Source organism: Melanostigma gelatinosum (genome assembly GCF_949748355.1).
Source record: "Melanostigma gelatinosum genome assembly, chromosome: 13".
Taxonomy (NCBI): domain Eukaryota; kingdom Metazoa; phylum Chordata; class Actinopteri; order Perciformes; family Zoarcidae; genus Melanostigma; species Melanostigma gelatinosum.
The window spans coordinates 13,294,162-13,321,464 of NC_136646.1; the positions used below are offsets into that span (position 1 = coordinate 13,294,162).

The 27,303-nt window shown below is 45.1% G+C and overlaps 2 protein-coding genes across 8 annotated transcripts; one reads left to right on the top strand and one right to left on the bottom strand.

Annotated features, from left to right (window-relative positions):
• Nucleotides 1–1,148: 1,148 nt before the first annotated feature.
• svilc (supervillin c) lies at nt 1,149–21,342 on the top strand. 7 transcript variants are annotated; one of them, XM_079281328.1, is made up of 34 exons: nt 1,149–1,272; nt 3,849–4,150; nt 5,124–5,279; nt 5,410–5,586; nt 6,049–6,083; nt 7,083–7,144; nt 8,196–8,341; nt 8,600–8,813; nt 9,051–9,610; nt 9,835–9,958; nt 11,859–11,909; nt 12,027–12,089; nt 12,915–12,989; nt 13,083–13,170; nt 13,264–13,341; nt 13,425–13,457; nt 13,542–13,740; nt 14,680–14,849; nt 14,930–15,049; nt 15,137–15,273; nt 16,086–16,233; nt 16,607–16,752; nt 16,918–17,093; nt 17,876–18,020; nt 18,127–18,445; nt 18,568–18,719; nt 18,998–19,100; nt 19,199–19,403; nt 19,518–19,651; nt 19,739–19,894; nt 19,992–20,135; nt 20,237–20,349; nt 20,485–20,640; nt 20,845–21,342. In XM_079281328.1, exons 2-34 carry the CDS (start codon nt 3,876–3,878, stop codon nt 20,932–20,934), a joined length of 4,950 nt encoding a protein of 1,649 aa, XP_079137454.1. In that variant the 5' UTR covers nt 1,149–1,272; nt 3,849–3,875; the 3' UTR covers nt 20,935–21,342. The 7 variants fall into 7 exon arrangements, with proteins under 7 accessions (XP_079137454.1, XP_079137457.1, XP_079137456.1 ...); XM_079281331.1 differs by having other exon boundaries at nt 13,273–13,341; XM_079281330.1 differs by having other exon boundaries at nt 11,862–11,909.
• Nucleotides 21,343–22,975: 1,633 nt separating this feature from the next.
• tmem98 (transmembrane protein 98) lies at nt 22,976–25,665 on the bottom strand. The gene is made up of 6 exons (XM_079281124.1): nt 25,530–25,665; nt 24,667–24,798; nt 24,129–24,162; nt 23,923–24,038; nt 23,776–23,835; nt 22,976–23,605 (listed from the first exon to the last, which is right to left on the bottom strand). Exons 1-6 carry the CDS (start codon nt 25,658–25,660, stop codon nt 23,404–23,406), a joined length of 675 nt encoding a protein of 224 aa, XP_079137250.1. The 5' UTR covers nt 25,661–25,665; the 3' UTR covers nt 22,976–23,403.
• Between the last annotated feature and the right edge of the window lie 1,638 nt (nt 25,666–27,303).

The following is a 27,303-nucleotide window of genomic DNA, read 5'->3' on the forward strand; positions in this document are numbered from 1 at the left end:
TTTTTTTAAGGAAGTTTGATTTACTTATAATTTGACAAGCATTCATATGAACATAGTAAAAGTATGTTATTTGATTCGAATTTGATAGTACGCTGTGTATTTCCACAAAACGTACCGCTGCTTTGTTGTTGTTGAGTGTTACCATTAAAAATAAAAATATCAACATCACTAGTATGAGCACCTTTAAGTTGACGCCTTGGTTAAATGTTTTTTCACCGAAACTTTTTTTGTTCTAGACTCGTGTCTTTATTTTTGTTATTGTGGTGAAGGTATTTATGGTGTAATCACTGGAATGGTTTGCACCTGTATTTTTGTTTGTATTGACAGATTGTACAAGACATCTATTTTTTTCCATGAGTTGCACTGTTCATTCCAGAAGTATTTCTATAAATAATTGTCTCTCAAACCCGTCTCTGCGTTTGAATCTCACCGTCGACAGTTGATACATTCAGGTTGATTGTAAGATCTGATGGCTTTGGTTCTGTGGCTGATGGTCCGTTTGAACATGGTGAGGTCTGGTCCTGCGCTCGTGTGAACAGTTCATTTTAGAAGTAGATGGAGATGATGAACGGATAAAAAGAACACAGATATCTTTCTCTTGCAACTGTACAGTCCGAACAGAAGGGGGCAGTGCTGAAACAGTAAGGGAACATAATGGGTCCTCGCTTTGCCCACAGACAGAAAGCGTTGCAAGTATTTGCTCCCCACTTAACGATCATATCATCCAAAATACAAAACAGTGTTTACCTCTAGTGGTGTCTTGCTGAAGAAACCAACCAGTGTTCTAATGCTAGAAAGACAAAGAGCCTGAAGTTTACTGTGTTTAAATAAAGTAAAATCAATTCTAAGTTTTCAAACTAGATTTTGAGTTCCTTTAAGTAATATGTTTATTTGGTTGGTATTGTGCTTCAGATTTTGGAATTAACCAACGAATGATCGCAATTATTGAAATTGCCAAAAACAAAACAACTGACGTGAAGTCATTTGACGTGAAGCTCGAAACGCCACAAAAACGCACGTGACCACAGCTCGAGGAGAGCTGCGTCTTTAGTTGCCATATTTACGGCTGCTTCCTGGACGGTGGCGGGGACGTCCCGGGGTTTGTCCTTCTATTTATACTCTCCCCCTCGATGCGGCGAGCACTCCGCAGCTGCGAGTGCGACTACATTTGGAGCGACAGTCCGGTTGAAGGGGGTCAGTGGGGAGGGACCGCCGGTCTGAGGAAGGGCAGCGGCACCACTCATGCCCCGGTTCACACGGCGCGTGGTTCATGTAAGTTCTCCATTCTACCCCCGCTGTCTCTAATAACGAATTTACAGTCGAAAATGTCGCCAGGCGCCAGCTAGGACCAAGTTCTGAAGATGTCATCACTGTTGGTGTTTGTTCTGTCAGAACCTGCTTAAGTTCGGGTAGTAGTACGGTGGTCATGGAGGTTCTGGTGTCCGGTCACTTTGCGAGCCTTGTGTTAAAAGTTGTGTGTAGTATTGTCTAACTCTAAAATATGCTTGGAACATGTTTTACGCGCAATTTACGCACGAACGAAACGGAAAGAACCGTTAATCTTAACACCTGTTTGGGTGTTAGCCTTCTCATTATTCCCCAACTGACTCAATTATGGTCTTTGCCTTTTGTTATAATACTTTATTTTTGTTCTCTATGAAGTACTGTAACATATTTCAATTTAAAAGTACTTTGGTAGTCCAAACATGTATGAATGCATTTTACTCTATGCGTCTGGTGATTGAAATGTTCATCTATTTTTTTCACAATCCATTTTAAATATTAGGAGTTTGACACTCTGGGTAATTAGTTAGACAAATGAATAAAATGTATATCTGAAATGTTAAAACTGCCATCAGAGCAGCTGTTAATGTGCTGCATCCCGCTGTGAGCTAACAAGTGGATTAGGGTGGTTACATGAGGAGAAAGCTCCTCTTTGCCCTGCATCCACATGCCTTTTAATGTAGGGATCAGGCCAAAGGTCAATGTAATATCTACATGAACACATCCAGAGTCGCGACTTTTGCTGCTGAACACTCTCATAGTGGCTGTATGAAGGAAAGGTCTCTGAGAAGTCCTCATGCGTCATGATGTGCTTTCATGCCGGTAGACCAGCCAGGACAGGTGTAATTGGTCGGAGGCTTATTCCTGGCTAGCCTTTTAATCAGGTTTACTCTGCTGCTGCTGTCTGCTGTCTGCACTTTGAGTAAAACCAGTCTGTCAGCATGTCAAATATATATCCGGTAAGGTTGAAAGTGCTATTGAGGAATTCATCTGATGAACTGTGTCGAAGATTTGGATTCATACTCTTAGCTTGACACTAATTGGCTTTTGCGTAACGCTCTTGATATTTTCATGAGAATATCAAACCATTGTGGAAGTTTCTCTGTCTGAGTGAGACATGGGACCCGTATGCTCATCCACAGGCTTTATTTCAGAGCTAGTGTCGCTGGATTAGAAGCCAATGATCCCTGTTCAGCCTCTGTGGCACCCCCTCCCCCCCCCCCCCCCCCCCCAATCGGCACTCCTGCAGCTTGTCACATGGCTTTTCGCTCTTTAAACAAGAGTGGCTACTTTCTTGTGTTCTGCCGGCAAAAAGCATAAAGGAGTGTGGCGTCCGGGGCACTGGGGATGCTCGTGGCTTGCTCACTCCGAGTTCTGCAAATCTGGTTCAAAGCACATGCACGCATGTTTTGAAGTGGCAACACAGACACACAGAACACAAATCCTTGAGCTTGTTGTCTTGTGAAGGGGATCAGTCAATCTCCTGCTGACAATGTCTGCAGCAGACCTGACCAGTAGTTGTGCAGGCTATGACAATCATCGCACTGTAGTCACTCTGTGTTTCTGTCCAGCAGTCTAAGAGAAGCAGCAAACATGCTAAAATAAACTTGCATCTTTCACTTTGTGAGCTGTACTGTCACCAGAGCCGTTCAGCCCTGCTGCAGATATATCTGCTTTACTAAGTCAGTGGCTCACGTCTCTTTGTCCTCGCTCCATTGTGCTTCCTGCATCAGGAATGCTGACATCCACAGTTTCAGCGCTCACAGTCGCTCATTTGTGAACCTATCTGGTGGTTAGCCGCTGTCTTTAAATGCAAATTGTGTCATATCTGTGCTATTTATATGTGGCTTACAGCCTCGGGCGTTGTTAGTGTTGTTTATTCACCTCCAGGCAACCACCATGTAGCCAACTGGGAGTATTTTTTTGGCTCATCTTTGTCAGCACGTTGCCTAGGAACATGCCATAATTTAGATAGGTCATAAAATAATTTGAATCCGTAGCCAATCAGGGATTCATTGCACCTTGTTTGATAACATTTGAACAAGAGGTTACAGTCAGTGTTGTGGAGAAGACCAGCAAGCCGGAATCCTCGGTGCCATCGAGGCCCAGACCCAGAGTGGAGCTGAGGTGTTGCGTTTCAGTGCAAGGGGAGATCCCTGCATGGCACTGCAGGCGGGCGCAGGTCGTCTTACATGGTCTCTAGCAAGAGGATGCGCTTTTAGAGAAATGAGTTAATTTATAATGAAGACTCCTCAACGTTGTCATGAACCTCTCTAGGAAGACGTATACAGACTGCTGAAGGGCACATGAGTGGTGAGTCTCTGTCTGAGTTAGCTTCTGACCTATTTTTTGTTTGCTTACTACTGTTTGCTTACGTCTCACCCATCAAGGAACAGATTGTTCTTCAACCTCTGATTGGTGGACTTTCAGCTAAGACAGTCTTTAGGTCCAATGGAATCTGAATTTTACCGGAGGCTCTCGTGTTTTGACTAAGCTGAAAAGTGGAGAAAGAACAACCCGTCTGATTTCTGTTCCCAAATGCTTTGCAATTGTTCGAGGAGCAGATAATCGACTAAATCCTCCCGAGGGACATGGACGCCACGGAGAACCCAGTCCTGGAGCCCAGGTCGGAGCGGATCGCTCGCTATAAGGCCGAGAGGAGGCGAGAGCTGGCCGAACGCTTTGGCAACATGGAGGAGCTACCTTCCAAGTGGGTGAGGAGGGATGGGAAAGAGGGGCACGACCCAGCGACCGAAGCCCACAGAGGGACTTTGAACTCAGATGGCCTCAGTGAGAGCGTGAACGGCAGGACGCGAGGAGTTACAAATGGATTAGAGGGTCCTGCAGAGTCCAACCACTTGAGAAGGTGAGTCATGTCTGCAGTGAAGGATGACTCCATTGAGTGAGTAATGCAAACGTTACACAGCCTTCACCCGGGGCTAATGTTTTCATAAAATCCCAAAATGTTGTTTTATTAAAAATCACATACGTGAATTCATCTCTGTTCAGTGTCTCCGTCCAGCTGGTAACGCAACACATTTTAGATGCATGCGGCCATACAATCTGTGTGAGCATCTTTTTTTTTTTTTAAACACTTTTATACAGAGCTTTAAAGAGGTTTTGCGTTGTGTGGATGCAGCAAAGTGTTTGTGTCTTTCTGTTTTCTCGAGCCTAAATGTGGAGGAGAGCAGGTCTGGGCTTAATTCGTCCAAACACCAATAAAGCAACATGGCCACATCCTAACCCCCGATGACACCGTTCACCTGCTTCAACCTTTTCCACCTTGACATCGATGCAAACTGTCGGTGTCGTCCTGAAATAACTAGGATAGTAAATATTTTGGTAACGGCGTCGTATATATATCATCACTGAGGAGAAGGGTATCGTGTAACCAGAGAGACAAAAGGGATGTCGTGTAGTTGTATGTTAAATGCATTTGTAACTTCATGATCTGTTGTCAGTAAACTGTGTGGAAAATGCACACAAGAGGATGGCTTTCTTCTTCTTCAGAAGCATCAAAAGAGTCTGATCCTCCTCCCTTTGTTTTAGTCACTGCTACTGAACAGCGTCACACAAACCTGGATACAATTAGAGGCCAAATAAGTCTTGATTTTAGACTTGAGAGCAAGAAGTTAGTGAGCGATTCTAGTATTCAGGATGTATTTACAACTTTTCCTCAGAGGAACTAGAGACTGCTAACCTCTTTAGTGTCAGAAAAAAAAAAAGTACAACGTTGCACCTTTCATGATTGGAGCTGCACACCCCCGAGAGCGTTCCTCACCCCTACATTGCCCACACCTGCATCCTCACTTCCTTCCCCTCACTCCCGCCCCCTCCAGGCAGGGTTCCCCGGACTCTGCCAGCATGCTGAGTGGGGAGGGGCACCTCGTCCCTGTTGGACTCGATGCCCCGCAGCTCCGCACTCGCGTGTCGGTGGGCCAGTTGAGAAGTGCTCTTCTGCAGCAGACGGGGAGCGGAGCGCCGCCCGATAAAGTGTAGGGTCACCTGCATGTGTGTGATCCAGACTCACTGTCAGCCCTCTGTACCTCTGTGGCTGTATTTTGTTCTCGCCTCAACATCTTCTTCCCCCCCTCCCTCCTACTGTTCTGTTTGTGTGGATACTAGTTGCCCTGACGCTGGGCAAGCCATGTCCTCTCTGGATCTGGCTGTGAAGCCGGGCTCTGAGGGGGGCCGCCGACGCTCCCGGCGGTACCTCCCCGGCGGGTCAGGCGGTGGTCGCAAGACACGCGGACGCTTCAGGACACAGCCGATCACAGCCAATGAGATGGAGGAGAGCAGCGGGTAGGTGCTGTGGTGCAAGATGAGGCACGTGGTTTGGTTTTTGCCAAAGAAGATGCTGTTTGCAGTGTTTTGCTGACATGTTTTTAAAGTAGTGTATGACTCGTTTCCAGAACCACTTACATCTGGTAACTTCCACGGCTTTCAAATTGCTGACGGTTTGTGTTTGATATCTGCTCTTTGCAGACACATGCAGTCAAAGTGCAGCACCTTTTACATAAATGCCCACGGGTGGTGTGGTTTGCATGCGTTTGTCCTGCGTCATGACCGCCACAGTGTTGCTTTACCGAGCATGCAAATATGACACAGTGTCTTGATTGTTCGGCGCTGCATACTGAAGCACAAAGACAAGTATTGTAAAGCTTGCAGCCGGATCTGAAAGAGGAACGCACAGGAGCCGGAGATTCAGCTCCACATCGCCAACCTGTTTGTGACTTCATGTTTTGCCTCTTTTCCCTCTTCTAGGCAGTTGGACGCAGAGGAAGAGGAGAACCGTAAAGGTAAAGCTGTGTTCCCGCCTGGCTTTAACCGCACAGTTTGTTATTGTGTGCAGAGACAAACGGCTTTTGTCCGTTACGCTGCTACGCTGGCCGTGTGAACGGTGACGCAGAGAGGGAGAAGGTCACAGCGGCACAATAATGGCCGCCACTGACGCGCCGTGATGTAAACACAATGATTGCAGGAGGGAAACAAGTTAAAGTCTTCAGTGGGATATTAAGTGGCAACAGAAGGATCATGAACGGCGTAAAAAAAAGACATCACACGCATCTTACAAAACATTTAGACAAACATAATATTTAGAGTGCATCCAACTTGCACAGTTGCCTCCACAAAGCCATATAACAGCTCATAAAATGAATCGGGTTATATTTTAAGGCCCACAATGTTTAAACTCCTCTTTGATGACAGATTTATGTCTCACAAAACCAGAGCGGTGGAGCACTGCTAAGTCAGTCCCCCCCCCCCCCATAAAAAGCAAGTCTTTACCAAGATTGACTCGCAGAGAATTTACGCCACAACTACAGACACAAGCAGACAATCTGGACACAAGTTAAAGGGATAGTTCTGATTTATTTTAAAGTGGTTTTGTATGAGGTACTTATCTTTAGTCAGTTTATTATTACCTTCAGCAGACGGACATTGGCGCTCCCCCAGCTGGGAGAAGCAGCAAAGCAAAACGTAGTTTAGAGACCTAAAAGAAGTGCAGGCTGTGTTTAGCATATTTTAACTGCCATGGTCTACTCTCTCTTTAAAGCCACCTTTGTCAAAAACAGTAATTGTACCTCACAGAACAAGGGAGCTGCTCGTCGACAGCCGCCTCGATCACTTATTTTGTTTGTGTTGTTTGACTTCGGTGTTTTAAAGGGTCAGTTTATCACAAACTAACCGATTGAGGCCTGTTTGAGCTGCAGCAGCTTCCTTACATTAGACAGTGTCTGAAGTGTGTGATGATTCATAAGCTAATGACACAGTGATGAATGCCTTTTGTCTTCTCGCAGCTGATGTGAAAACAGACGACAGAGCCAAAATGAGCGTGGCAGCCAAGATGTCTTTGTTTAAAGTGAGTCTATGTTCGTCTCAGCACTGAAACGGGATCCTTGCTGCTGCTCATGACCTGCTTCTTCTCTCTTATGTTATGTGCTGTCTGTTGCCCGCTTCTAAATACGATCCATCCGAGGCTTTCCCGTGCTTCTCCGTCTGATGTGACGGAGACGTCCGGCCGCGCACACTCGCAGCTGAATAATTTAAGGCTTTCTGAAAGTTTACTCACGACAATTAGGCTGCGATGAACTCGTCTAACTAGATCTGCTGCCAACTGCAAACTCAAATTCATCTAATGACAGATGCCCCATACCCGATCAAAAGCTACTATTATGACCTGGTGATACGTTATCGAGAAATGTATTGAACAGCCAGAGAAAGCTCCGTCCATCAAGGACAGTCATCTCACCTTACGGCTTGAGACGCATGGCGAGTCAGCGCTGAGCACGCAGAACACAACCGGCTCATGTTGAGAGATATGAATGGTTGAACAGGTGCACAGTTCATGCTACGGTGTGTCTGTTTGTACTTATCAAAAGAGAGACTAAATTTACAGTGTGAAAAACACAGTTCTTGTCTCTGCACAGAAGATGAAACACTGTTTTTTTTTGTTTTTATTTCCAATCTCCATTCCTTTTCACCTCCTGCACACTTTTCGTCATGAAGCACCAGGTGTAAATGTGCCAGACACTGTATTACCGTTAACAACCATAGCAGCGGTGTATAAAATTAGCCTGCTACTCTGTGGAGGCAGGCGGGGAGGTAACTGGAGCCGGCAGAGCTCTGGTTACACTGTGACCGGTTGGGCTGGCATTCTATCCATGTAGCCAACACACTCCACCAAGCTGCTTTATTAACCAGCTATCCAACCCACCTCCCCTCCCGCCACCCGTCCATACAAATAGAACAGGAGACCTCGGGAGAGGAGAGTTTTCACTGCCATTTGTGTGGTCTCCCTTATTACTTATTTCAGCAGGTGAAGGCTGTCGATTGAAGCTGCTAAAAGGACCAAATGTGACGGTCAAAATGTCATGTGCTGATATTAACATGTCTCCCCGCCGCCTCTGTAGGAGCTGGAGAAGTCTGCCCCGCCAGAGGCCTCGGCCTACCTAAAGCCTCGCTCGGGTAGCGTCTGTCACGAGCGCAGGGTGCGTCGGGGAAACGACCATCGATTTCTTACTCAGCCAATCACCTGTGAGGAAATCGTGGCAATCAGGTGGGCGAGCCTAGTGGCCACATGGAGGGAGATTTGAGCTTCACTACACATTTGGTGCTCTCCGGCAGCAGTACGGTGTATGTGGGATTGACTCATGATAAACTACCCTGTTCATGTTGCTGAAGGAGCACGTCATCCAGTGCAACAGTGTGCCTGAGCACACAAGATCTAGCAAGATCAATTCATGATTCGTTTAGCTTTTATTTTGTGATCATAAGCCTCTTTTTTTATATAACGTGTGCTGATGTTTCTCTGCAGCGCCCCCAAACCAGCACCACCAGTGCAGGCGGAGTCGGTGGAGGATGGCGACGAGAGCTGCAAGCTGACCATGAGTGAGAAGCTGGCCCTGTTCAACAAACTCTCCCTGTCGGGGAGGGAGGGGGGCGGCCCCGCTGACGGGCCCCCAGAGAGACGGAGGCAGAAGGGGACTCGGTACCGCACTCAGCCCATCACTGTGGAGGAGGTCAGCCTGGTGAGTAGACAAGCCAAAGATCAGTGTTTTATACAAAAGTAACAATAAAAGACGGTCAATACTAAAAACGAAACGAAGAAAGAACACGAGAGAAAGTGCTTTTAGAGGAGACCGTCAAGGCTTTTAAGATTACATATACATCATCTCTGAATATAAAGCATGTTTATAAATCAAGCATATTTTGGAAATGATCGATACCTACTGTACGTCTCACCCTTTGGCCTTGTCTCTGCTCAGCTCCAAAAAGGCCCCGTACAGCTTCCCGCCTTCTGTTTGTCCCGCCGTCTGTCCGACAGACAGCAGGCCTCGTCTGTCAACCTGAAACCCAGTGAGATACACTTTTCCCAGCCAAGACCTGACACTGGTCCTGTGCCTGCTGACCCCAGTGGCTCTACCCAGCAGGGCCTACAGCACCACGACCACGAGCCAGTCTTGAGAGGAATCCTGAAGAAGAGCTGCTCCGGAGGCTCAGAGTGGAGCAGGAAGGAGAGCGGTCAGACGGATGCACCTTCCAGCCATGAACAGAATGGCGGAGGCTGTGTAGAAGCAGGGATGCATGGGAGTAGGGAGAGCGCAGAGCTGCAGGAAATGTCTGCAGAACTACGGAGGAAGAGAGGAGAGGCTGCCACTCCCTGGAGGCAGAGGGCTCGAACCAGGAGGGAAACCATTGCCTGTACACCGATAAGAGCCATGTCGGAGCAGGACACTCCTCAGGAGGAGAGGCCCTGCCACACAAAGCTGCCGGGACAGCTGGTGTCCTCTGCGGATCACAGTTCAGATACGACTGTGAGAGTTCAGTGAGTGATACATGTCTCATTATAAGCAAAACAAAAAGAATAAATTTGGGGAGAACATCGACTGCTTCATTAGGGTGCTGCAAAAATGATCGCATTTACAGATGTCACCAACAAAAGTCAGCTCTCAGCAGTTTTAGGATGCCAATTGAACTGATATACAGTTTTTGGGTAGCATTTAGAAATGTTCTTTGGCTTATATTCTGTATATTTGTTGTGTCCAAAAGACAGCCGAATGAGGAAGACGGCGTGAGGAGGGTGAATGAAGAGACAGCCACGGGGCATGGTCAGGTCACACTGGTAGATGGCACCGTTAAACTGCAGGAGTCAACCAACACCAGCAGAAGTAAGGTGAGAAACAAAGATATGTCACACTGTTACTGCAAAGGGTCTGTGATATCTTCAGTATGTGCAGCGATGATGTCAGAGGAGCAAATCACAGCTGCGGAATCAACAGCTGCTCTGCTTCTTGTCTGTAAAGGGGAAAGAGTTTGGCCCTCCGTAATCTCTAATCCTTTGCAACCCACTGGCTCCAAACTAGACTGTCAGCAGAGACGGATAGAGTCTGATTTCACTTTTCAGAATCCCATTTTTGTGTCCCTCACTTTTAAGCTTTCAGTTTGATTTACTCTCTTAAACCTTCCCAAATGAAATACTTGTATTGTCAAACTAATCCAGAATAGAATATATAGTATAGATGTGTTCATTTAGGTTGCTTTCCAGCGGCCACAGTGATGAAGCTTAATCAGCTCTACCCTCACTCACACTTGCAGCCTGAGAGGAAGACTGTCATGCACTACTCCGGGAGTCAAAATGCTGCGAGCTCCTTTCGTAGTCATTAATCTCCAAAGCACCTCAGTCAAAGATAAGACGGTGTAAAGGACAGCACTTGTATTGTATCTTTTAAATATGTTTATCTTTGCATCTTCATCCTCACACTTCTGAAAAAACCCTGAAATGGCTTGATTTTATGCGTTGTGCAGAAAATCACATTAACTTTGACCAGTTTTGAAAGAACACAAACTCTTTGCACCTGCACAACATCAAAATAGTGTAATTTGATGTGGTGTGAAATCCCCAGTTTATTTTCTGATTTGAATTCTCTGCCCACATTCAGGGCTTATTTCAGATTCTATACCCAAACATTAGCTGTCACCTTGCTGGCTGTATAAAACACAGGCTGCTGTCATGTCAAGTCATGACAAAAGAGAAACCTGAAACATGTCATGTTGGTGCAGCCACAGTTGCCTGACTGAATGAACGAGTGAGAGAGATTCACAGGGCGGCACGATTCAGTAACACTTTGTTTTCAGGAAGGCATAAGGCAGTCCACTCGACGGGTCTCAAGAAAATTACACTTTGACTTAAAACTAGTCTTTAAACTGGTTAAATCCACAGATCTTGTCGTGTTTTGGTCTAAATTCTTGGGGAAAGCAACCACGGGCTTTGTTGACATTAGTTTTGAGGTTGTTGGGTTCACTCTGTTTGAAATCCAGAATGAGAAGAGGCCAGTGGTTCGATCGGTGCGTTTGTCATTCCAGTGACACCAGATATAGCATCTCTTAGCAACTGCACTCTGGATTTAGTAGGTGCTAAATGTCTTGATATCAGATTGAAGTTACTGGGGAACATCTAGTGTTCTTGTACTGAGAGGGGTTTGACTGTCTCACAGCATTATGTGGAATGTAAACAGACTGATTAGATTCTGGTGGTTAAATGTTGACCCTTTTATGAACTCAGCTGCACCGCGGTGACGTGTGTGCGTGTGTGTGTGTGCGTGTGTGTGCGTGTGTGTGCGTGTGTGTGCGTGTGTGTGCGTGTGTGTGCGTGTGTGTGCGTGTGTGTGTGTGTGTGTGTGTGTGTGTGTGTGTGTGTGTGTGTGTGTGTGTGTGTGTGTGTGTGTGTGTGTGTGTGCGTGTGCGTGCGTGCGTGTGCGCGCGCGCGCTCTAAGGGCACCGCCAGGCAAAAACAATGGTCAATTTTTAAGATTATGGGCTATTTTGCTTCCATAACGTCAAAATGTCTTCTTGCAGACTAGTGGAAAGAAAACATCCCAAATAGTTGTTTTGGTGTTTGTTACTACTTGTGTAGATTTCTCCTAAATTCACCAAAAGCTGGCATAAGAGAATGCCTCCTTTGGACATTTAAATGTCACATTTCAGAAAATTTGTATTACAAAAAAAACAATTGTCCTAATGTAATTTAACAACTGGATAAGTTTCACGGTAATATCTTTTTTTTTTTACTTCAGCAGGAAGAGACGGAAAACCTTCATGGGGAGAGTGTCAACACTCAGTGCTGGGTACGTTTTCCACGAATACTTTGAAATGCATAGATCCATCTAAATCCCGATTATGACGCTTGTATGAATCACTAATTTTACAATAGCTTTAGCCTCCCCCTTTCTCTTCTCTCCCAGGAACCCGTCTTTGCCTCTGTCTATTCTAGCAGTACACCCCAATATATCATGTGTTTCAATCAGGTAATTGTTTGTGTCGCTGCATGGCTGGCTCATAGTCGCTTTTTTGGTTTGCAGTGTCTTGTATGCAGTGAAAAGTTATTTTTTTCGCCCCACAGTCTCACCTGCAGACGATGTGTGAAGTTTCACTCTCGATCACGAGTCTACTCTGTCACCTGCCGAGTGTTTTGTTTTTTTTTGTTTGAAAATGATCCTTTTTCTGAAGTGACACATCGCAGCTCTCACAGCATCACTTTCTGTTGCACAAAACCTTTTTCTGTCATACGTCCGTATCCAACCTTCCGAACTTTAACAATCGGAAACAACATTTGAGAAAGACAAAAGAACCAAGCTTTTGGTTTTGTCAACATTATCACGAACGTGAACGCTTATCCTGCTGTATTGACAGTAAACTTAAGAGCAACATATTTAGAATGTTTACTTGTTGAGGAACGACATGTTTCCCTTTTATTTCACTCTGTGTTTATGAGGACAACACACATTCATCAATGCTCCGTAAATGTGCCTGAAGGCTAATTATCAACAGCTAAGACGCCTAAATGAATCATTTTTAAGATAGTACATCAATTATACAAAGCAACAGGAAGCAGCTAAACACAGATGCAATAATATGATGTAATTATGCCACAGTATATGTATGTACAATATAAAGTAATACTAAAATAAACAGTTTGAAAGTTTTCCTTTCATTCATGCCGTTTGTTTATTGTTCCCAAATAAATCTGATTCATTCAGCGTCATATATTCATGTAAAGGGGTCTTTCCCCACAACACTAAAGAGCTCACCTGTTGCTTACTCATCCATGTCTTCTGTTACTGAATCTTCAGACAAGTCTGTCCTTTGAGGCACAAGAAGTCTCCTCTTCTACCAAAGACCAGATTGTGCCTCAGCGGAGACAGAAGGTGACACAGAGCGGCATCTCTTGTTCACGTTTTAATCCACCGAAGAGCTCATCTGTGTCCTCCATGAACACGTCTGTTTTTATGACTTTATAGAGGATTGACGATGAGATGGACGAAGTTGAGGAAATGAATACAGAGCAGGAAAGGAAGACGCAGGAGACCGGATGTATGAACAAGAGAGGTGAGTTTACGTGTTCTGGTTTTCTCTACTCTCATTATCGCTTACCTTCACCTCAGGTTTGTGTCTCTGACTCGTGCCCTCTGTTTCCGTTAGGATCTCCAGAATCTGACAGAAATGACATCTCTCCTCACAAGGAACTCTCCTCTGAAGCTCCAACATGCTCATATGAAGGTTAGAGCTGCATTAGATATGAATAACAACTCTTTTTTTTTATTGTTTTCTCTCTAAACTGTTTACTCTTATTGTCTGAACAGAAATCCCCATGCAGTCTCTGGTTGAGTTTGAAGGTAAGGCCATGTAAAGCCTCTCTGACATAAGTTGTTAAAGTCTGAAGTCTTTTATTTCATATTTCCTGTCCCGTCCCCCTGCAGCTCCACAGAGCTCCCCGCTCTCAGTGGCCCCACGTGAAGTGAGGGCGGCGACGCCTGTGGGTGACTCAAACGCGTTCGATGCTGGTTCCTACAGAGATCGGGCACCCCCCTCGGCCTGCGCCCCCCCGCCCTGTGGAGACGTTGCTGCTGCAGAGAGTGAGCAGGACCTGAGTGTCCTCTGCCAAACCAACGCACCCATGTGAGCCTGGTTTTTTACCACATATTGTATCTATCTGAGCAATAATCTACACTGTGGCCTCTGACAGGTGTGGAAATTATCTTGACTTCAGGAAGATAAATTGCACCAAATCTATATTTGTAATAATAATACCGTAATCTACTGTATATAAATATATACAGTTCACTGACAGACATCAGGGCTGAAATGCATAAAAATCCCAAGAAATGGTCCAAAGAATTTGACTTTTTAAGCCACAAATAAACTGATAAAGAAAAAAGTAGAATCTTCCCCATGATAAGAGTTATATTGACAATATTCAAATTAGAATATTATCTATTTATATAAATGAATTTAAGAGCGATAAACTAGAAATTGTCAGTGGTAACATTTGTTGCGGTTCTTCATGTTGTTTTTATGTGAATATGTAATTAATTCTGAAACGCCTTAAAACCTAAAAACACCTCATGTTTTTACAGGAAGTCGTGTCGAAGTTTTCGCATTCATTGTTGCCCTTTTAAACACACCAAAATGATTGTATTTTATAGCCCGTCCAATACAATACGTACGACCTTTTCTCAATTAGATTTTGATGTGGTTTGTTTGCTGAATCCATCGATTCCAACTCTGGTCTTTGTTGTGAACTCTCTGCCTCCGAGCATGTAATACAGCCATCTGCTGGTGAGTCCCAGCAGGGTCAGCACACTTCTGGAGCTCTCTTAAATCTCGTAACTGTCTCAAAAGTTATTGATGGCACTTAATTTAATTTCTTCAATTCAGGGCAAAATCACGCTGTTGTTGTGCACTAAAGACCAAAGTTTACTGTGTGCGGCTTTATGCTTCCTTTCACAGCAGTAGTAACACATCATTAGTTCTAGTAAATCATATTGTTGTGGATACTCATGGAGACTACCTGTACTGTCTGTGTGACGCTGTGTTTGTCATGCGTGTGCGGTGCAGACTCACCTCATCAGGAGCAGAGCACAGGCGGTCCGTCCGTCCGTCCCGGCGGACTCAGGGCTCCAGAAACCCTCTGAGGGCTCTTGCTGCCCGGGAGGACATCAGGCAGGACTACATGGGAGAGACGGTCAACAACACAGCTGCTGAGGAGAGCTCCCAAGCAGAGAAGAGTGAGTGGGAACATTTCTTTGTCTTGACTTTGTCCTCCTTATTCGGCTTCTGCTTGATCCTGAATTTTCCCTCCCGACAGAGTCCAAGAACTCCTCGGTGGCAGATTCACATCTTTCCGCATCAGAAGACTTGATCTCGTCCTCAGATTCTACCAAGTCCTCTCCTCCCTTCAGCAGCCTGATGCTCATTCACGTCAAAGGTCAGAAAATATTAGTTTCCTCCGTGTGTGCTTAAGAGGACGTCTGTGTGTTGAGGTTTTTGTATTAACTCGTGCTTGTGGTGACAGGAAGGCGGCATGTCCAGGTGCGTCTGGTGGAGCCGTCGGTGCAGTCGCTGAACAGTGGCGACTGCTTCCTGCTGGTCACTCCGGAGCATTGCTTCCTGTGGAGCGCCGAGTTTGCCAATGAACAAGAGAAAGCCAAGGTACAACCGAGGACTGTTTTTATTGTATACAGCGGGGATCAACACAGTATGTTGTCAGCATAAATGTACAGGATGCAATAGGTGTAGAAGGCATTGCGTGCCATAAAATGTGAATTTAGTGAAAATGTGTAAAAAGGCTTCACTTGAAAACCTTATTATCCAACGTCGTAAAAACATCCCTTCATGTGCTGGAGAACAACATCTGTCTGGGTGTTACAAATTCAAACGGTAAGGAGCATTTTCACAGCATGCACATGCTGTTAACTGTTTGTGGAGGTAACAGTGTAGATGCTTTGTAATGCTTTCTGCTCTCAGGTTACATCATCTACAGCTTAATATGTATGTTTTGATTACTTTCAGTTCAGTTACTTCATGATCATTTTGCCATGGTGGAGGTTTAACGTTTCAAATGAAAGATTATACCATTTTGCAGAAGTAAAATTTAATCGTCGGGTTCGTAAATTCACTTTCAACTTTCCAGGAGTTAAATTATGTGACTTCATTAAGAATTTCAGCAGTTTTGCCCTTTCAGATGTTTTTATCACATACTTTATTTTTTAGGATCGCTGTTCCCAAACAATAATTACCACAGTTTCTGCTTTCAAACATATCACGTGTGACTCAATCTAAATACCATCAGGGAACCTCTTTTTGGTAACAGCTGCTATCAAAATACAGTTGTAATAATACAAAAATACTGTAACTCACAGCATCTGATGGGCCACAGAATGTGGTGCAGCACCTGGTTTATTACTTCATTCCATACGCCTGTTCTGCCGTCGTATTAGAAACGGATCATTATTGTTTTTCAGGCTTCTGAGCTGGCATCATCCATCCAGAGTCATCAGGATCTCGGCTGTCGGGCCTCTCAGGTGGTCCGTCTGGAGGAGGGGCTAAACTGTGACGGCAGCGTGGCTGCAGACTTCTGGAGGCTTCTAGGAGGAAGGAGACAATACAGAGGTTAGTGGTCGTAACGTCTGCTGAGTAGATTGTTTTAGAATTACTACCAACATACATTGCTGTAAAGACCAGGGAGGAGGCAGGGGAACTGGAACGTAATGAGATTATAAAGTGGAGTAGACTACGTGAACTTTAAGATTTCTGTATATTGTAATTACTGTAACATCAGTATATTCAATCCTGTTTTAATATGTATTTTGCATAATACTCTATTTGCTGCCGAGGCTGACTTTTTTTTTTTTTTTTTTTAAACATGTAATGTTGGCTACAATTGGAAAACAATTTAAACTGATGTTTTCATCTGATGTGATAAAAGTCGACAAAAATGACAACTGGAAAAATGAGATGAAAGATTTGTTTGCTTTCCCCACAGGAGCCGGTGCAGAAGAGGAGGATGAGCTCTATGAGTGTGGTGTGGTGGAGTCCAACTGTGTGTACAGGCTGGTGGAGAACAGACTGGTGCCTCATGAACAGGGCTGGGCCTCCATCCCCAGTATCTCCCTGCTGGGCTCCTCTGAGGTCTCCTCTCGATTCTCCTGTTTGCTCCATCATTCTTGCTGTTGATCATGTGTTGTTGCCAATTTGTTTTGTGTCAGACATTATGTCAGTTTTAATAGCTCATGTCAGATAGATCATGTCTCAGTTTCAACTCGATGAACCTACTGTGTGTGTGTGTGTGCGCAGGCCCTGGTTTTTGATTTCGGCAGTGAGGTGTACCTGTGGCATGGACAGAATGTTTCCCTCAGCAGGACGAACGTTGCTCTCCAGCTGACTCACCAAGTGTGGGTCGGCGCTTACGACTACAGCAACTGTCGAGTCAATCCACTGGATCCCACGCGGTGCAACCCGAACACGCAGCAGTAAGTTCACGCTGCAGGCGGTAAAGCTTTTAGTTCGTACTTCACGGCGAAAAACACACAGCATATCAATATTGGAACACGTTGCAGAAAGAGTGGAGTACAGCTGTGAGTATGTACTACACAGTGAGCATACAGCATTACTGCAGCCACACCCTAATGGGCTCTAAAACCAAAGCAAATGCATCGTAGGTCCACACTGCCACACATGGAAAAACCCCAGCACACAGGACTGTGTCCACATGGCATGCTGTTATAAGTCCACGCTACTGTACATGCTGCAGCTGGCAGAAGACAGTTGTTTAGAAATTCAATTCAAGTGGACAGAAACCTGTTGAACATGTCATTCCAAAACCATCTGCTGGTATAACAGCCTCCACTCTTCTGTGAAGATTTCAGCTGCAGGGATTTGCTCCCATTCAGCCACATTGGAGCATTAGTGAGGTCCATCACTGATGCTGGGTGATGAGGTCTCTGGCTCGTAGTCATGCTCCACGTTCACCCCAAAGGTGTTTGATGAGGTTGAGGTCAGGCATGTCCACATAGCTTTGGCCATGTAGTGTATACAGCCATATTTATTCTCTATAAGCTCCAAAGCCTTAGACTGCACCGAAATGTGCAGAAATACTAGTTCTGTAAATACTGAAGAGGCAGGTAAATATGAGTTAGTAATGATTTCTATTAAGGTTTAAGCCTCTAAAGTGTATATTTGCTGCACTGTACTGTCATTATACTCCTTGAAAATGGGTTCCCTTCCTGGACTAAGTCTTTAACTCTGGCCTCAGGAAGGGAGAGGGGCGTCCCAGCTGGGCGTTGTTCGGTTGTGTCTCAGAGCACAACGAGACGGCTCTGTTCAGGGAGAAGTTCCTGGACTGGACAGGCGGGAAAGGAGGCATGGAGGGAGCTGTTGCAGTGAGCAAGGAGACACAGGTTCATCCCACAGTGTAACATGTATAAGTGAATTGTTGACTGATACCAGGAAGATAACTGATTTTAAAGATTCCCTTTTTAGCTTTTAACTTCCAACTCTCCACAGCCCGCCCCCGTTCTGTCTTCCCATGCGACGTCTCCACCTTCAGGCGTTCTGAGTGCCTGTGACGCCAAGGCTCTGGTGTCGGGTCAGTCTCTGGGAGGGGACGGCTTGGTCCATAACGTGTTGGCTGGGGTTGACGTCCAGCGGGGGCACGGGGTCATCACGCTGGAGGAAGGATGTCAGATGGAGCTGAAAACAGTTGCTGTGGACACTTGGCATGTCCAGGAGTTTGATGACAGTGAAATTCCTGTGGAGAGCACCGGACAGCTTCACGAAGGAGACTCCTACGTCATCCGCTGGACGTACAGCATCAACACTGTTGGTCAGTGACATCATCATCCCATGATACCCTACCGTCACACTCTTCATTGTGTCTTATTCTGCTGTTTCAGTCGGTGTAATTTGATTTGAAATATCAATATCAATAGATTTTCTCTGCTGTAGATGAGACAAACAGCCCTGATGAGTGTAGCAAAAGTCCCGGACGAAAGGAAAACACGGCCTTCTTCCTGTGGCGGGGCCGCCGCTCCAGTGTCAGCGGGCGGGACACCGCTGCTTTCCTGTCCATTGGGATGAACAACCATGCAGACTCACAGGTAAGGTCCTCGGTACGGTCCTTTAGTGAGGGTTCATGGAAACATTATAGCGCTGTCACAGCACTGTGGAGAGATTAATACAAGATTTAAGTTAAAGGGAACCGTTCTTTACTCTGTGTACAAATATGGAGCTCTTATTTATACTTTTATGATAATAAAGTGGAGACATCTTAAGGCTTATATTGAGTTGGAGAAGTCAGAACTATATGCTGACGTCTTCATTTCCAGCAGGACTGTTTGTGTTTACAGCCTGTGTGTTTGTCATGTTGTTTCTGAAGGTGGTGGTACCTCAGGGAAAGGAACCTCCCTGTTTTCTGCAGCTTTTCCAGGGAGGCCTGTTCATTCACAAGGGAAAGCGAGAGGAGGCCTGCACTAATGCAGGTACAGTAGAGTAAGGGCATAGTTCTGTCTTCCCTGTGTCCAGTCTCCTTGTTTTGTCACTTGATTAAAAAATAAACCGTGTCTGTTTGTTGTGGCAGAGTGGCGTCTGTTCTGTGTGCGAGGTGAGCTCCCAGAGGAAGGCTCTCTGTTGGAGGTGGATTGCTGCTGTGCAGGTCTGAGATCCAGGGGCTCTGTTGTCCTGCTCAACAGCCAGCAGGGAGTGCTGTATCTCTGGACTGGCTGTAAAGCTCATAGCAGCTCCAGAGAGGTCGGCAAGAGGGCAGTGGAGCGTATCACCCAAATGTGAGTCACATTCACTGGGTGGGCTTTCAAACGGTCCGTTTTCTTTTTCTTTTTTTTTAGCATTGAAGGTTGAAATAATTTTCCAGCTTGTGAATTGTATGTGTTACGTGTTAGGTGTCCACCAGAGCTGGGTCTCAGCAAAAGCAGCCCTGTGACGGTGCAGGTAGTGGAGGAAGGCTCAGAGCCTGCAGACTTCTGGACAGCCCTGGGGCAAATGGACAGGAAGGCCTACGACTGCATGCTGCAAGGTAGTAAAACAGCTCCTTTCAACTCAGGATATATTTCTTTCCGCTCTTTAAAATCACTTAAAAAAAAAAAAAAAAATCTTCTGTCAGATCCAGGAAAGTATAACTTCACACCTCGTCTCTTACACATGAGCGCCTCCTCTGGGAGTTTCCAGGCCGAAGAGCTGCAGAGTCCATCGCGGCTGCCGGGACTCGTGATGGCAGCACCGTTTGTCCAGGAGAGTCTGTACTCTGTTCCACAGCCGGGTGAGAGCACACTCGACTCTCACACAGCTCTGTATCTTGTCAACCTCCCACGAGAAACATCAAGGTCATTCAATCTAATGTCCACTTTGTTGTCTAGCGTTGTTCCTGCTCGACAACCGTCTGGAGGTCTACCTGTGGCAGAGTGGTCAGCCTGACCAGACGGAGAGCTCGGCTTCGGCCTGGAGCTGCTGGCACGACGAGAGGAGGTGTGCCATGCAGACGGCACTGCAGTACTGCAAAGGTAGGAGGAAGATGCTTGTCAGGAAATGGCGTGGAAATGAAAGGGTTACTCGGTTTGTCGACGTGTTTAACACATTTTTATGGCTTGTTTCTGTATCCCAGAGATGAGCCCAAGATGCCCACCGCAGGCCTACCTCATATTTGAGGGGTTAGAACCTCTCACTTTTACTAACGTGTTCCCCCGCTGGGAGAAGAGCCTGGGACCCCACACACGGGTACGAACACCATGCAGTGATATCTATACATCTGCTGCTTCTAATTTGTGAGGTCTAGATATTAAAACGGCCTAATGTTGGCGGTCACAGCTGAATCTCTCTCTCACCGTGGGTGTGTTTTGATGTATGTGTCAGGGCGTTGCAGGGCGGGTGAAGCTGACCTTGGTGCAGGACGCCCTGGCCCAGCTCATGAAGACCCAGTACCCTCTGGAGGAGCTGCTGCGGAGCCCATTACCTGAAGGAGTGGACCCCCAGTGCCTGGAAGTCTACCTGTCTGATCAAGACTTTCAGGTAAACTCACAGAGCAGTATGCAGCGATGTCGTTCAACCAGCAGGCCGCAGTGTTCGCCGTATTTTGCAAATGAAAACGAATGCTCTGTTTTATAATCTGATGATAAATCCTGAGAGGAAGTCGAAACTTTAACATTTATATTTAATTATATGAATTGATTTCCACATTGTTTCCTCTGTAAATAAATCACTATTATGTTTCAGACTATTTTGGAAATGAAGAGAGATGAATATGCTTCCCTCCCAGACTGGAAGCAAATTGATCTGAAGAAAAGCAAAGGGCTGCTTTGCTAGGCAGCGGAAACAAATGGAGGCTGACTGGTGCTCTGAAAGCAGGGACTTCCTCCTCCAGTGAGAAGGGAAGATGGCAGGAGGGGTATCAGCACCATGCTGCTGCACAAAGGACTGCTTACAAAGTAATGAAAAGAGCAACGAAATTCACTTTTATTGATGTCAAACTAGTAAGTGTGTGATCTCTTTATCAGACATGGATTTCTTTGTAGCTGTTGTTCAGAGCAAGAGAAACCCCAAACACATTTTCCTATTAAATTGTATCTGTACAAATCAGTGAAAAAAGAAAAGGCGTGAAGGAAGGACATCAGTAACTAACTGGGATACGGGTGAGAAAACACAGTGCATAAAAAAGGTTCAATGCTAAAAAAAAACCAATGTAAACAAGAAGAAATAAAAGGCTAAACACTTTCTACAGTTTTCCTCCTCGATCGATACCGTTACATCATCTCTGCATGCTCAAAGCTACCGTTTTTGCTGAATTTCAGTTAACAGATTTTTAAAACTGCTGCTTCTCCTCCTGATTGTCACCAAAACCTTAAAACTAGTGTTTGACTCCGTAGCCTATGATGCGTGTTTTACAGCCGTGTGTCATACTGATGTGTTCATTTGTCTGCCTGCCTTGTGTGTACAAAGGTTCGTGCCATGTGTATTAGGGGCGACCGTGGCGCACTGGGTTGAGAGTTCGTCTGGGGACCGGAAGGTCCACGGATCCCTGACTGGAACGTGTCACGTGTCGAAGTGTACCTGAGCAATACACTGAACCCCCGGCTCCCCGGGCGCCTGTCATTGGCAGCCCACTGCTCCCTATATACAGGGATGGGTCAAATGTCCCCCTTAAAGGGATAAAGATAGTATACATTCTATTCTATTGCAGCTTAAGCCCATGTGTTCATTGTGGCTGTGGGTAAGCTAATGCCTTATTAGGACTCCTTGGGGATTCACTATTAGCTATGCATGGGAGAGCAGGTGGACATGCTCCAATAACATTCCTCTGGCCCAAAACAACGCGCTCATTCTGCTCCACCTCAATCAACACGCTGTTCCAAACAGCCTCACATAACACGGCAATACATGACGACATACTGTATCTCCATCGTGTGAACGCTCAATATTTCTGCTGATGGTGATGTCTTGATATTTGTGTAATATCCTTATTACTGGACGAATGTAGCTAGGAACCGAAGCTACAGTTGATTTTATAGTGTAAGCTTTTTCTAAAAACGTTTTTGTTGTCCGAATTAAAGAACAAGTGTTTCTTGACTCACTGTCCCTTGCTGACTGTCAAATCATACCGGGGGAAGAACAAGACTTCTACAACTGCGCAAGCAGCCCTGTGAGGCTGTACTTGATGTAAACGCTAACCTCAGCATACTCTCATTGATGTGTAAGTTAGCCATGTTATTTTAGTGTCGGCATGCCAACACACGCAAATTAGCACTAAACAATGTACAAAGGGGTAAATGAATATCTGTGCCGATTTTTAAGGCAACGGTTGTTGAGACACTCGATCCCAATGGTGGAGCTGCTGATGGCGCTTCAGGAGAGGGCAGGGGATCACCAAAGTCAATGGGATTCATCCTCTGGGAACCATGAATGTCTGTCCAAATGTTTGTGCTACTCCATCGAGTAGCTGTTGACATACTTCAGCGTGGACCAAAGTGGTGCTTCTCCATCGATAACGGCCTCAATTTATCATAATACGATGCAACAATGGGACAAAAGGAAATTACTCAACAGGAAAAAAACTCTTACTCTGCTGCTGACGTGGCTAAAACTATGGGTTCAACTCACAGGCCGGCAATTTCTAGCGGCGTAAGAGTATCCGAGGGATGTTTTAGCACATTCACAAGTCACGCTGCTGACCCCACAAATTGTAAATAAGTCCGGTTAGTCTTCCATTGGTCCACTGAGCTGGAACCCCTTTGGGTTCACTGGCTAACTGGATGTTATTTTCCTTGGAATGGATTAGCTGACTAAGCCTCCATGTGACTGAGCAGTGCTGGAGAGATTGGATTTAGGCCCACCGCTGGGTGATGGCGCACACGAGAAAAAGAGATTTCCAAGACCTCTCCCTCACAGGCAGTTTGAACAGACCGAGTCTAGATCTGCTGCAGGTTACACGCATACAAACCTCACCTGTATCTGAATGTGTGACATCTACTTACGATGTAGCTGTAGTGAATGTAGTCAATTTAAGCACTTTTTGGTAAGAATATGATAAAGAAACAATTTCCAAGGTCTCCTTTTTTTATGCGAGAAGTGAAAATGAGGGACGTCAAGTCCCTGCCTCCATCAGCACAGCGTTCAGAGCTGTCCTTGTTAATTTGGACTGGATGATAAGTTTGGTAGGCGTGCTTTTTCCAACACTGTCTGGCAGAATATGTGCTTTTTAAGTGTCAACTGAGTACAGAAGCACGTGGATAACATGGACATATTCTGTTTTGTGTCAGTATCTTTTTTTTTTTATGTCTAGATGGCCTGTTCTCTCTGTGCGTCAGCTCCAGGCATGCTTCGATCCGGTTCCGAGGCCAGCGCCGCCTCGCGCAAAACTACCATGTGATCTTCGGCCGCGTTGAGCGACTGGTCGATCCAGTCCATACTGCCAGACATGTGACAGGCGTTGCGGGTGACCAGCACCAGGTGGCTGACTGAAAGGAGGAGAGCGGTGGCCCTGAGGAGAAAGGAAAGGATTCGATTTCAAGCATTTATTCCCCAAAAAGCTTTTAAAGTGAAGCATAAAAAAGGGTCTATTGAGATCAGAGTCGAGGCTCTTTAGATTAAGCTATCAGAGTCAGACAAAAAAAAGCTCCCTTAAAATGATGGGACAACAAATGTGATTACCTGGCATCCAGGAGGACTGGATCCAGAGGCGGGTACATGGACCTGACCACGTCGTCCACCCTGCGGGACAGTGAGGACGTGCAGGAAGCAGGTTAGACAGAGTCAGCAATGTGTCGGTGAGAGTTGCGTCTGGATCTTATACCGTACCTGGGGCCGATGCGTTTGGCCACACTGATGATGTCACTGAGGCTGGCCGGTGCTTTGACTTTTGCCCCTGAACCCATTGTCATGGCAACCAGCTTTTCGGTCAAAGTGTGGCAGATCTGTGTGTGTGGAAGTAATACGCGTCAGAATCGGTGGTTAAGAATATCGACCAAAGATGGACGACAGGCGCTAGCAAAAAATACCGTTACCTTCAGGATTGAGATGCAGTGAGAGACCAATCCACTGTGGAGAAATGAGTCACAGAATGAGTAAGAAGTACCGATATATTTGAGTAGCAACACTAAAGTGTAGGAATACTTTAAGAGTAAAAGTCTTGCAATCAAAATGTTGAGAAAAAGTACAAAATTATTAGAATGGAAATATAATTTAGGTACCAAAAGTTAAAATACTCGTTACGCTGAATGTCCAATTTCATAATAAATTATCCAAATTCTCTACATTGTATTGTAGTAATTAATGCATTATTGTGTACATTGCATTAATGTTACAGCTGTTAAAGATGGGACTAATTTGCATAACTGAATTACTTTATCTCAATGCTTATGCACTGCTGGGTTGTGAATTTCCCCCCTGGGGATAAATAGTCTGATCTTAACCTCGAATAATACACCATTTTTTCAATTAAGAGCACTATTGTCCCCTCTAAAATGTAGTGGATTAGAAGTACAAAGTGTCAAAAAATTGTAAACTTTAAACTCATGCTATTGTGGCACCAGTAAGACGTACGAGGCGTCCTCTATCCAGTCCTCGTTCTCCAAGATGGCCTCAATGTGAGGGTTGGTGATGACCACGTCATCCAGCTCCAGCTCCGACTGCTCACTCTGGGTCTCCATGGCTCCAATCAGATCCACTGTGGGTCTGTAAAACAGAACAGGGAAAGCAGAGGAAGCACGGCTGGATTACCAGCCAGAAAGCCACAGTTCCATTACATTTAGATTGGCTGCGGTGAATTGATTAATTGATTGATTGATTGCACCAGTAAAGCCGGTTTTAGTGGCAATAGGTTCAGTTGGTGCCCTGTAGTCTAAAGGGGTCCTGTGTCTCTACTCTCAATGGATGTGTCCTGTGTAGTCTGCTGTACTCATTGTGAATTTGGAGGCAGCAGAGTACATATACAAATTTGGTGGGATGTGGAGGAATGAATTAGGGTCCAATATGGCAAATGTTTTTCCTGGTAGGTTGTGGAAATCAATATTTAAGATGATTTTTTACCTTTTATTCAGAACAATTTAAAACAATACACGAAAACAAACCTAGAAACCTTTGGTTGAACATATAGTAACTAATCAGTGTAGAGCTCATCAATGGGATGGAAAGGCAATGGAACACCAACCATGAACTGCAAAGTCCCTGATTCAGACACCTGAACAATTGCTAGTTATTAAAACTACTTTTTAAAAGTAATGCTGAACTATTGTAATACTAACCCTTATCGTACACTATCAAACAGCTGTGCAGGGAATTTGACAGGTAAACTAAGACCAAAATAACCAATATTTTATACTTTGAACTACCTTTTAGGAGCTTATATTCTGATAGAAGTTGAAACACTGATACAGATTTAAGAGGCCTTGTATTGATTCACTGACTTGGAGTCGAATGGGTAGAGCAGGTGGTGAGGGTGGCAGTAGCGGTGTCTGCACACCACCACCAGGGCGACGAAGGAGGCCAGGAAAATGGTGGCCAACACCCCAATGGCCACGATTACCACTGTCTCCATGGCGACTCCGGCTCCCACAGCGGCTGCAACTCGTTGAAGAGGAAGAAAGTCCTAATCAGGGTCGGCTGATTGTCCGAGCTCGATTATGGATGGCCGCTCATCTGTCGAGGAGAGTAGTTGGTGGTTTCAGTCTGATTGGGCGAAATCAAACCAGAGAAGAGTGAAACTATTATTAACATTTCTGAAAGACATTTCCCCCGATTTCCAAACACAATGCACCTCTGAGCCAATGGAGAGGACAATACAGTGCAATCAGCAGTGTTTTGACTGTTTCTAAATGTGGCACACCTTCAACTCACATAAAGCGGATCTTTATCTGAGGAGCCGGCACAAGTGCACCTGTTCTTTGTTTGCACTTCACACAACATAATGAGAACAGTACGTTTGCTGTACAGAGACTTTTTTGTTGTTGCTAAAATCGGAGTCGGGGAAACCACAATCAACAACAAGCACTATATTGATTCTATTGAACTTTAACAACCAGCCACATAACATGAACTTAAAAATCTGTGTGACGATTTCCTGTTTCGCCTCCCTTTGATTTGCCAGCAGTACACACACACACATCTGAACCCTCAAACAAAGAACTCCGGAAACAAAACTCTCAAGACCTTTGACCTCTTACCATCTGATGTTTTCATTCCCGGCTGAAGTACTTTTTGGATTATCTGCAGTTAGATTTAGGTGGCATGTTCCCACATTTAGCCTCTCTGTGAGAGTGTAAAGTGTGCCTGCCCTCTGCTCAGTCTCGTCAATCATTAACCCGTCCTGCACCACCTGATCACCTATACGTGGGATGTGAGTAAACTCTCTGGAGGAAAACTGTCATTGGCTCACCAGACAGCTCTCTAGGTGAAGACGAGGATAATTGATTTGTGTTTATGCGTAACATTTATAAAGCAGAGAGAGAGAGAGATAGTTGTGTGTGCGGTTACATGACCACAGGGCAGCTGACCTTCCAACATTACAACTTTGTAAATCTGCATTTTTTTTCCTGGATGATTACGTGAGATTGTGCCATGGAGTGCTGTAATTCTTTAATCAGATTAATTTGTGTTACACTCACCGTATCACACAGAGCTTTCTCCCGTCTCTATGCTGCCCCAAAGCCTCTCTGACTCTCTTTTCTTTTATAGAAATCCCTCTGCTAAAATAAAACTCTTACAAAGGCAAATGGAGGTATTTTAGTACACAGAAAATAACTTTTTTTTAGGGGAACATTTCCCCTAAAGTCTCAGCCTTAATGCTGATTGAGATCACACTGGTAGTCTTTACCACATGTAGTGAAGTTGTGGAAAGTAACTAAGCACATTTACTCACTGCTTTTCCCTTGAGTGTGTCCATTTTCTGCTACTTTATAGTTCTTCTTCACAACATTTTGGGGGAAATATTGTAGTTTTTACGCCACTACATTTATCTGACTGACCGCTTTAATAAGTTTTCACAGCAAGATTTTACGAAAAAACATATGATGAGCTATTAAGATACGCTCCACTACATTTATCTGAAAGCTAGAGTTCCTGTGGATTGCAGAGTCACATTTGACATGAAAAACCCTGATGAAGTGCCGAGTATTAGAACGTCCCTGTTGAGAGATGTGCAATGTGGCGGAGATAAACACAGATAATGAATAAAATCGTGTA

Bases quoted from the DNA above. Each gene is read 5' to 3' on its own strand.
- svilc (XM_079281328.1), top strand. From the start codon at position 3,876: ATGGACGCCACGGAGAACCCAGTCCTGGAGCCCAGGTCGGAGCGGATC. The intron at 18,021-18,126 runs GTTCATCCCACA...AACTCTCCACAG, and splicing joins CAGTGAGCAAGGAGACACAG to CCCGCCCCCGTTCTGTCTTC. The intron at 18,446-18,567 runs GTCAGTGACATC...TCTCTGCTGTAG, and splicing joins GTACAGCATCAACACTGTTG to ATGAGACAAACAGCCCTGAT.
- tmem98 (XM_079281124.1), bottom strand. From the start codon at position 25,660: ATGGAGACAGTGGTAATCGTGGCCATTGGGGTGTTGGCCACCATTTTC. The intron at 24,039-24,128 runs GTAACGGTATTT...CCACACACACAG, and splicing joins ACTGCATCTCAATCCTGAAG to ATCTGCCACACTTTGACCGA. The intron at 23,836-23,922 runs GTACGGTATAAG...ACTGTCCCGCAG, and splicing joins GCCAAACGCATCGGCCCCAG to GGTGGACGACGTGGTCAGGT.